General features: G+C 45.3%; 1 protein-coding gene across 3 annotated transcripts in view; it reads right to left on the reverse strand.

The window, feature by feature from the left end:
• Positions 1-10,566, reverse strand: part of LOC133136467 (5'-AMP-activated protein kinase subunit gamma-2-like) — a 67,694-nt gene that overhangs the window by 31,020 nt on the left and 26,108 nt on the right. Inside the window, exon 1 of one of the 3 annotated variants that reach the window (XM_061253976.1) lies at positions 4,854-5,704. The exons of the other annotated variants lie outside the window; for them this stretch is intronic. Within the exon in view, the coding sequence (XP_061109960.1) occupies positions 4,854-4,950 (97 nt within the window). The 5' untranslated portion in view covers positions 4,951-5,704. Of the gene's footprint in view, positions 1-4,853; positions 5,705-10,566 lie in introns of those variants that run through there. 3 annotated transcript variants of the gene reach the window in all.

The following is a 10,566-nucleotide window of genomic DNA, read 5'->3' on the forward strand; positions in this document are numbered from 1 at the left end:
AGTGAGGTGGAGATGGAAGCCTTGAGGTGCTGTGTCCTGTACCTGGTCCCAGAGAGCAGCAGGATATTCAGTTCTTCCTGTTTTCTCATTTAAATAAAGCAATTAAATACAGTTGCCTCCCCGCACTTGATTCATTGGGACTAAGCTAGTTGCTAATGTCAAAAACAACCTAACACAAGTGATGTTGAAGCCAGCCCTCAGTTACAAGATACCATGAACCATAGGTTACATGCTACTGAGACAGATTAAAACAGTTCAGTTTGATCCAAAGATATACATTCAAAGATTCCTCATATATAAAATGGATTTGAATTGTAGAATAGATTTTGCATGTTTTCTTTTAGAGTTGTGTCCACCCTGTTGCAGAATTTCTACTTTCATGCAATTACAATGAATTAGATCGACATTTAATGATAAAATCCTTCTTTTTAAATGAATGTACATTATCGTTTAAAAGACAGAGTGCAGTTAATTCATATTTAAATATACTTTAATCTGTGCAATCAGTCTACTGTCCCATGGCTACTGAAATGTCTTCAGATGTTTAATTCCTTCTGTAGATTTATATTTTCAATCCAGGTTTAACTTCAGTTTCACTCAATTTTATATTTGGGTTAATTCCACATTTAACTAATTTAATATGCTTTCAATATCTCATGTGGGTTCAACTTGACATTAACTGCCTCTAATAGTGGTGTAATTACATGTAATTACACAGTAATTGCGGTGTAATTATAAAGAGAATACAGTGCATGGAAGAGTACAGATGAAAGTTGTACAGATGAGATCTAGAATTCTCGACTTACTATGTGCTCTGAAGGTCCTGCACAAAGATACTCTATTCTCGTAACACCTTTTTGAATCCAGAGTTTGTGGCTCAACTATGGCATTCCAGGGCATTGACACGGTGCAGCATAAAACTACCAAGTGGCCCGTGTCTCCCGCACACAGGCTGAATTACTGCTGGTAAATAATCTCACATCGATCTTTTCAGCTGTGTGAGTGACTTCCATTTCATCAATACACCCACTCAGTAGCGCTGCCATCCGCTAGCCTGCTATCAGCAGGCAGAACTCAACAGAACAGAGTGCAGAATCACTTAAGCTGGGCTAGTGGGGCATACAAACATTAACAAAACAAAACAAACAAACAAACAAACAAACAAAAACGGCTATTAAATACCATTTGTTCACTGTGACTGCAACAGCAAACTCATACGCAGCTTCACAATCAATGTTGGCAAAATAGTTTAGGATGTCCTGCACTCACAAGATGACCAAATGCTTCCCCATTAGAAAATGCCGGAAGGTCGGGGCACAGGGTGTCCACCCTGGTGGGAGGGTCATGTGGCTGATTGACAGGTAGGGAGCAAAGTCCACTGGCCCATGTAGGAGCTGGGCCCTGGAACAGCACATGGCCTATAAACCATCCGGCAGAATCCAAATCCCCCTATATATGGACCCCACAGTCTGGCAACAGTTAAGTTAACACTGTTCTAGAGTATAGATGAGCCCCAAAAACTGTTATCTGTGAAGTCACTATTCTAGTGCATAGATGGGCCTGACGTTTCTATTTCAAATACACGATACTTAGTGTAAACAAGACAGCTTTGGAGTTGCTGTTAGGTGCATTTCTTCACTTTGAAGGAAGTAGGGTACTACACCTACAGGCTTCAAGTCTTTATGCTAAGCTAACACATTATGCTAACATGGAAATTGAGCCAGTGAATGCACAGAAATTCAAATGAAATCAAATCTGGTCTAAGCCTGGGAAAAAGGTATATTTCCCAAAATATTGGTGTTTTGCTTTACGGTACTGTTCTATTACATGGATGTGCCAGATGGCCTGGCATTGGACGAGCAAAATGGCTGCCGACTGCCAAAATGTACCGCCCCAGGGGTCTAGTTGGGCGCGCGAACAACTCTGCGACAAGGTGGACACAACTCTGCATCACACCCAGCGGTAAAAAAAGATCCACATTGAACTTCCTTGGCCCAGTTCCACACTGCAGTGCGTCCCCCTGGCAACCGATGGGCCCGATCACAACCATGAGTAACGCTGACAGACCCCTGAGCAGGCTGTCCGCACACCACCACAACAATGCTGAGGGTTCGCCAGCAGTCCCGCGTTAGCCAGGACGTCCTGTATTTCAGCAGTAGTGCTCTCCTCCTCATCATCATCGTTTTCACAGGCTTTTGACTGCTGCACACACCAGGCTGGCTCCCGCACCTCCTGGACAGACTGGAGCTTGTTGGAAATCGCCGTGCCGCAGTGACGCAGTGACGTTTCCGGGCCTGGAGAGACGCGCGGGTCAGCTCCTGATAATCTCAGTGCTCCGGTCACCCTTTGCATCACAGCGGACACGGCTTATTATAGCGGCAACATGGTCAGGCGCGAGAGTACAGATAACGCAGAGAGCCGCAGGGCTCTTTTAAACACGCGGGGGGGTTAGACTCGCGCCCGGGGCCTGAGACTCGCGTAAAATAAATACGGTGGTGTAATAAAAGCTTCATTAGATTGTCTTCGGCCCTGATCTAACTTGTCCACATGCACAACAAATTAACAGGACCTCCAGTTAATTGAAATACAAAATACACAACTGTACTGGATCATTTAGAAGATGCACTATTGAGATCTTCTGCTTCAGAAGATGCATTATTGAAAACACAGCAAAACTGCCAATTTCCACATTTAAAATGTAGAGAGCTGAGAATCGGAAGGTTCTATCTGCATTCTGAGTGGTTTTGAGATATTGAACGTCAAAGATTCCACAGTCAATTGGCTCCAAGCAGATGCGACTGTTAAACAGTATTTTTATATTAAACTTCAGCCATGTATTTAGTGCCCGATAAACAACATATTTATGACACCAAAAATTTTTTGTCAAATGTCAGTTCAAACCTTATCGCTCGTCTTCAGCTCACAATTTGCCTGAGACGGGACAGCCACCATAACTAAGGTTTGGAGACAATCTGAAGCTAGGAATTTCAGATGTGCGGTTTCATTCCAAACATGACTTTGCCTGTGTAAATCATCATGTTGTGCATCCAAACCACACCATGTAAAAACAGGGCAGGTTCCGCACGAATATAGACACATTTATAACATAACTGAACAATTGGACGCCGATTTAAAATGCGAGTGAAATCTCCAGGCTATGCCACAAGCTGGGTAGTCACATAACATAACAAGGAGAAAGCCACAGGATGGCAGTCGGGCCCATGTTAAAATAAACACCAACTATATAGCAATTCACAGATGGCTTCTCAAACCTGGCAGCCTGGCACTGAAGCCGTATAAGGTTCTGTAAGGTGATGATTGAAATGTGCGATTGTGTGTGCGTGACCATGCTGGAGTGTGGCGATGCGGGAGCAAGCTGTGAATTCATCTCCAGTGGCCTCGTATAAACTGGAAGACACCCGTCATTATACAGGTTAATAGAGGCACAGGTTGACTTCTTATGGCTTTGGGTTTCACACTCCTGCATTTAAATGTCTCTTAATTACAATGTACCCATTAATGTCAGCTTTATGAAGCAGGTACCGGTCAGAATTGCTTGTTCATAGCTGCGGTCATTTTTAGTACTTTGAGAATACCTTGCGAGTATTCTCGGGAGTACCAGTTCATTTGTAATTTGCAAATCAACTACCTTATAGCAATCGTTCAATATTCGTCCATCCTCTTCTGTAAATTAACTGTATATATTTTTTTCATATGTTCATATGTATACCTTTGAAGAGTAACCCCAGGGAAACTGGTTTCCCTGCATTTTAATTTCACATATTCTGCCACGGGCGCCTGTTAGATCTATGGCCGGGTGTCACAACGCGTGCAAACCGCATGCAAATGCTCATTTCGCTGGGAAATGGGGAAGCTGACACAATGGCCACAGCCGGGGAGGGGAAATGAAATGCTGGGCGGGCTTCGGATCGGACCGGAGCAGAGCCGGGACCAGACAGCGGTGTGGCACACTGCACGGGAGTACAGTACCGGCCGTTTCCTTCCAGAAGTCTTTCTAGGCCATCTATTTTCAAAAGTTTACCGTTCAAAAATAGAGCAGCAGTTACATGGCGAGAAAACTGGACACGAGAATAGCGCATTAGATTCGTGTTCTGGCACTAGGCGCTGAACACAAAGATTTATCTGTATCTGCTAATGACTCATAGAGCAGTTAGAGTGTGGAGATTGCATTTCCAAAGAAAGCAATTCTTACAGTGCAGTGGCCGTAGCTCTTTTAATAATACATAAAGTTTTTTCTGTGATGAATGTAAAAAAATAAATAAAAAAAAGAAATAAAAAAAGTAATTAAAGTTCTCTCCTATAAATTTGTAAAATATATAACCTTATTCTGAATTAGTTGCACTTCTGATTCTTCCTTTATATCAGCAGCTCATGTGTTCCAGTACCCCTGGAGTAGCAGTTATCTGAGAAATTCTACCTCTGCCAAAAGGGACATCTATCAAACTCAGTTGGAGGGTGAGTTTGGCTTGGCATCGCACCTTGTGACGTCATTAGCAATATGCCCGGCCAATCAAAATGCAGAAAACTGCATCAGCATGCACAATTTCTTTAGAGATCCCGCACTGACACAGGCAGCCATAAGACATGTCCACAGGCACTTTAGTAATTAAAAATCGACAAGCTTTTCATCTGGCTGGCTGCCTTCCACAGCCATTCGCATCACGGCAGTTACGCTAGGCTTCTTAAAACAGCTCCACTACTACTCCACCACCAGCCGCTGCAGTCGATTCCTCTGCCAAACGGTCCTACGGACTCCAACAATCAAACAACGGGCGTTTTAACCCGGCGCAGTGCCCGTGGGGCGCGGGTTGATGACATCACTCTTACTGTACCGAGCAGGCTGTGCAGAGCAGTGTGCTGCGCTCTGTCGTTCACCCTGTCCTGCTCCTTGCGTTTCTTGGTCCTCCGCAGGCTCCCGAAACGCTTCATGGGGAACGCTGGGCCTCGGAGGGGGCACTGGAGAGGGGCATGTCCTGGTCAAACATGGAGGGGCAGGGGCTCCACCGCGCCTCGCCACTCAGTCGAGCTCCACCCCAGACGACGTGTCAACAGATATCGAGAGTTCCGATTGTGTGAGCGTGTCCGCCCTTGTGAGCAAGGCCCTGCTGCTGGAGAGCAGGACAGGCCACAGGAAAGTCCTGTAGAGCAGGTCAGTCCTAACTAACACAGCACAGATCCTCTAGAGCAGGTCAATCCGAATGAATAGAGCACAGATCCTCTTGAGTGGGTCAGTCCGAATAAACAGAATACAGATTCTGTAGAGCGAGTAAGTCCTAATTAATAGAGCACAGATCCTGTAAAGTTAGTCCAAATGAACAGAGCTCATATCATGTGAGGAGTCGGTCATCAGTTGGAGTAAAAAGCTGATCCTCAGGAGATTCCCAGCACTGTCAGCGGGAAAGAGGCGTAGGCTCCTCCGGACTGCTCCTGACTGACGGAGTGTTCCAGAAGTCCGCTCCTGGTGACAGCGGTGTGTGCCACAGGCAGTCGGAGCGGCGGACAGACCGACAGGGGCAGGCTGTAAATTTCACAGCGTTCAGAAAAGCAAGATGCCCTCACACACGCACGGACACACTCTCTCCGCACCGCTCTCGGCCGATACAGGGCTCTGGGCGATCACAGGCACTGCTGCAGCGTGCTGCCAAGTGCAGCTGTACATGACGTCTCCAAAATAACTCACATGGCAAGTGTCTGTAAAAGGAACCAAGTCTCTGCAGACTCCGGTGGCAATTGGCTCAGCTAACCCCTCCTTCTCACCCTAAACTCAGCCCCACTTTTCCCTCTCTCTCTTTCCCCTCCCTCACTCCCTCCCTCCCTGTCCACAGACCCTCCCTTCTTCATAGTGGCTGGTAGTGACCCAGAGTTGCATGTCTGTGGTAATGAACTTCTCTGCAGTCATAAAGCTTCAGTCACAGCCAGGCAGCAAAGTCCCTGTGAGCACAATTTATTAGGCCTGGGTGATCAGTGCACAGGTTATTTGAGTGTGTGTGCATGCACACACAAGAACACAAAAGCATACACACACATACACTTATATGGGGTCTAATATCTGGTCAACTTGTGCTGTACTAAATTACCTTTCCTTTCTGCAGCAGGAGTGAAGCTATGAAAAGAAACATTTCCACTCAAGGGAAAGACTAATGTCTAATCTGCGGTTCTCTACTGGCTTCATTTAATAAGAGGCTACTCAGATCCTCCATAAGACTTTAAAAGGCAACCAGAGAGAGAGCAAGAGACCCCCATACACAGGTGCACGCAGACACACCTGCGCACACATGCTTTCAGAATAAACCATATGGGGTCTAACACATGCACACATTCTCATAACACACAAACACACACACCGACTATTAATGCGAAACGAAGGTGTTCCAGTTGTTTGGGGTGCCAGATTAAGGTGTCAGGTCCATTTAACGAAACCACACTAAACACTGCTCTGACCCCCTGAGGGTACACCTCCAGAGCCTGTCACCAGAGGACAGACAAATGAGAGCGTAAGAGCGGAGGAGGGCTGTTATGGAAAACCACACGTCCTTCACAACACGCTGCATACCCGAAGACCCCGCTTCTCGAACAGGCTGGAACACAAGCAGGATAGTAGCGCTTAGGCCTGCACACTGGCCCCGGAGATTCACAGCCAAGATCAAATTACTGGAAATTCTCCAAATTTGGGACTCTTACAATCATAAATATGTTATTATATTAGCCCAATTAAATCCAGATTTGAACTCCAGTACGCATGCAATAAAAATGTCAGCGTTAAATCAATTTTGAGGGTGGGTGAGGTGGTCGGGAATTCTGCGGAGTAGATTTAACACTACTACACATTTATGCTAACTCACAGTCCTCGATGATTTCTCCAACCATGTTAACCTGGCTGGCACCTGTGCCATCTGCCCACGTTGCGTAGTTCACTGCAGTATCTGCACAGCATAGCTGCTGGAATACAAATTGAAAAGAAGTGGCAGTTGGTTGCATGTTTTTTTGGGGGGTGCATGCTGCTACCCACACAGGCACCCACCCAAAGCTGCAGTTAGCATGACTCCATGTGGCAGTCTCATTCAGTGTTGAATGCCATCACAGGTTCAATGGCCTGATATGGAGCACATCCTATGACACTACCATTAACTGGAAATGGCCTCTACTGTGATGATGTCACAGAAGTGAGAGGTGCATGTTCTTGGAGGGTTCAGAGGCTGAATGAATACATTGGAACTTGATTTTACCTGACTGGATAACAGAACGAGTATCCAGTTCAGGTGGAGAACATATAGGGCAGCCTGTAGCGCAGTTTAAGGTACATGACCGGTGGGTTCAATCCCCGGTGTAGCCACAATTTCACCCGCACAGCTGTTGGGCCGTTGGGAAAGGCCCTTAACCCCACATCAAGGGGGGTTGTCCCCTGCTTACTCAACTATATGTCACTTTGGATAAACGCATCAGCTAAATAACATGTAATGTAACGTAACATGACAAAAGCCTGACTCTGTGCTCACGCTAATACACAAGCTACTCACCACACACAAACGCAATTCAATGTGCATCCTGGCTCCTGTTCCACCAAGCAGCACTTTTTCTAATGAAATTATTTGTAATGTTAATTAACGTAATGTTATGTAATGTAAATTCCCCTTTTATTGAAATGGAAAGCCTAATCCACGCAATAAATAAAGCGTGCCGATGCCCTGTCGAGCGCTAATAATAGCATCGTTAACGGACATCATGGAACAACTGAGCAGGACGCAAGGGTACTGATTGCGAAATCTGGCAAGGTTTACAGTACCAACACTCCCAGAATGAGGGAGGGGTGATGAAGTGTTTAAAAGCCATTTAACTATGTCAGGTTATTAGCTGCCTGGCTGAAATGAAGCCTGAACTCAACATCAGTAGTCCCGCATACAGCAGCAGTAGCAAAACGCGGAATAAGATCGGACCAAGACACGCTCTGAGACGAGATACTTTGAAGTTAGTTCAAGTCTATTTTCTGGCTTTAGTCCACAAACCCTCTGACCGGCCCTATACCGGCCATTGTAAGGCTGGCTGGTCATCAGAATCCTCTGGAAGCAGTTCAAACATCCATTGTTTCACAGAAAAACTATGAGCCTATTGAAAACTCACACTAAAACTAATACAGAGAAAGTAAGATATACCTTTAAAAATGTAAGACTCTGCTAGGCCTTTCAGACTCCTTTGAGAAACAGCTTACACAACGCTGGGATTTCTGTTCTGAAGGCAGTGACCTTCACCACACTTGAGCCTGGCGATAGCTGTTCACCCCACAGTTCAGGGACTCCACGGATCTGGGCTCGTAACTCAGTCACAGGTTCCATTCCCACTGTACCCTGCACTCTGTCCTGGTGCCTAACACCAGCGGCTTCATTAAATATGCAGCTCTACAAATACATCACATGTAAGCCTTCTGGTAAATGCCAACTTTATTTAAACTTTACCTTATGTAGAGATCCTGGTGCGAGATTTCAAATAAACAACAGCTGCGGATCTGTCACCTTCTGCCTGTTCCAGAAACAAGACCAAAAAGACGGTCAAAGTGACCTTTAAGCAATCGTGCGCAACCTTATGTCTCAATTCCTAAGAGGCACAGACTGTGCTGTAGTACAGTGCTCCCGGCCAACATGGCTGCAGGGACGATGTTTAATTAAAGCAGGTTTCACAACGGCCTTTTGGTACCGCCTACGGTATCATCCCTACCCAATTATCCGCCCCGTTTTTTTGCATCATCTTACAGGACTGTTTGGCACAGGTCTGTACTAGCTTTACGACAAACGCGGGGAGGAAAACGCAGTCCTTACTGCCGAACTGGCCTGCGCACTTCCTGCCATGAACATGCATTTATAAATAATTAGCTGACAACACAACCAGCGCAGCGCTTAATGGACTCCCTTTGTGCCAAAGAAATAACAGTCAACAATTAGAGTGGTGCCCACTGCTAAATTCTCTCAGTACACCTGCATACCTGTGGTGTTTTAGTAGCCAATATATAAAAAAAATAAAAAGCAATAAAATAATAATTTTCAGCCTTCAATTAAATAAGACCTAATCCTCCAATGACAAACAAAGAATATATAAAATGGGTGTGCTGCTGCAGAAAGTAGAATGAATGCATGTAATTATTTAACTGACACTGTATACGACACACTCACACACACACGTTGGCTGATAAAATCTGGCCAGTTTCTCGCGCAGTCAGGAATGCCACTGCCCCGCACACTGTCTGTGCTGAAGTGAAATATCGCCGTGGCAATGCCTGAACTGGTCCTGCGCTAATGACATTTCCGTGGAGATCCGTCCTGAGAGAAAGTGACACATCAGCAGATCCCTCGAGCTGGCATAGTTCTCTGCACCCCACCCCTGGAATCTCCCTCACACTGAGAGGACAGGGTTTCACACACTCATTTACAAGAACACAACACATAAGCTTTGCAGGCCACAAATAATGACTGGAATTCAATCATTACTGGCCCTCTGACTAACAAGTACAACCAACAGCTAGTCTGACTAATACGTACAACTACAACAGCTAGTCTGACTAATAAGTACAACCACAACAGCTAGTCTGCCTAAAAAGTAAAAAATTATATTATGACCAGAAGGTGGCAGTGTGGTTCCAGAAAGATTGTGCTCTATTGTTGAGGCACAGGAGCACCCCCTGTTGTTGCTGAACTGCATTGCATGGTGCTTATCTAACCCTCTTAAATTCACATTGCCCCTCTTTTAAAAACATAAAAGGTTGTACAGGAACAACCTTTGTCATAGGAAATTCACAAAATGTGTGTTTTAATTCTGACAGAATATTAGTAGTTTCAAATTGTTTGCGAGCAGAATACAAATAACTATATTAGATCAGAATTATGAGGCACAGATTGTGATTATGAGTTTGATGGAGACGCTGCTAGCACTGAGAGAGACATGGGAACTGCCGCTCTAAAATAAGGCTGGCATCTCAAGGTTTCTATCCTGAGCTGACCATGAGAATATTCATCATAACCGCCTCCAGCAGAAAACCGCGGCAGCCTTGAGTGAAGCTGCAAAATCAGTGGCAAGGCGCATGAGCGCAGCCTTGGGGTGTCGTTCGTACCAGAACCACAACAGCGCAGTCGGCCAGAATTCAGACACAAGACGAAAACCATGCACACAAAGGTGACATTACGATATCCGGAAAAAAATTGATTTAAACCACTTTCACGTGATACATGTTACAAAATCCACTGATGCGTAGTGTCGAAACCTCAAGGATGAGAAAAAGTATGTTACATACGTATGTTCTGTTACACAACGTCTACCAAAGATGTCCATCATGGTTACATCATGAGTCACAGCCGAACTCACATCTTTATGTGCACTGTGGGTACCGAGGCACAGCCAGAAAGAGTCTTCTGTTGCAACCACAGCAGGCTAATGCAGCATGAAACTAAACTCAGCCACTGCAACTGAATGTGAAAGCATGTGTAAAACACCGTAAGGTGTGCGGTAACTGAGTGAAAGAACAGCTCTACCTGCTCTGAGAAGGGTTTCAGACTGTGTGTG

Source organism: Conger conger, chromosome 9 (genome assembly GCF_963514075.1).
Source record: "Conger conger chromosome 9, fConCon1.1, whole genome shotgun sequence".
NCBI lineage: Eukaryota > Metazoa > Chordata > Actinopteri > Anguilliformes > Congridae > Conger > Conger conger.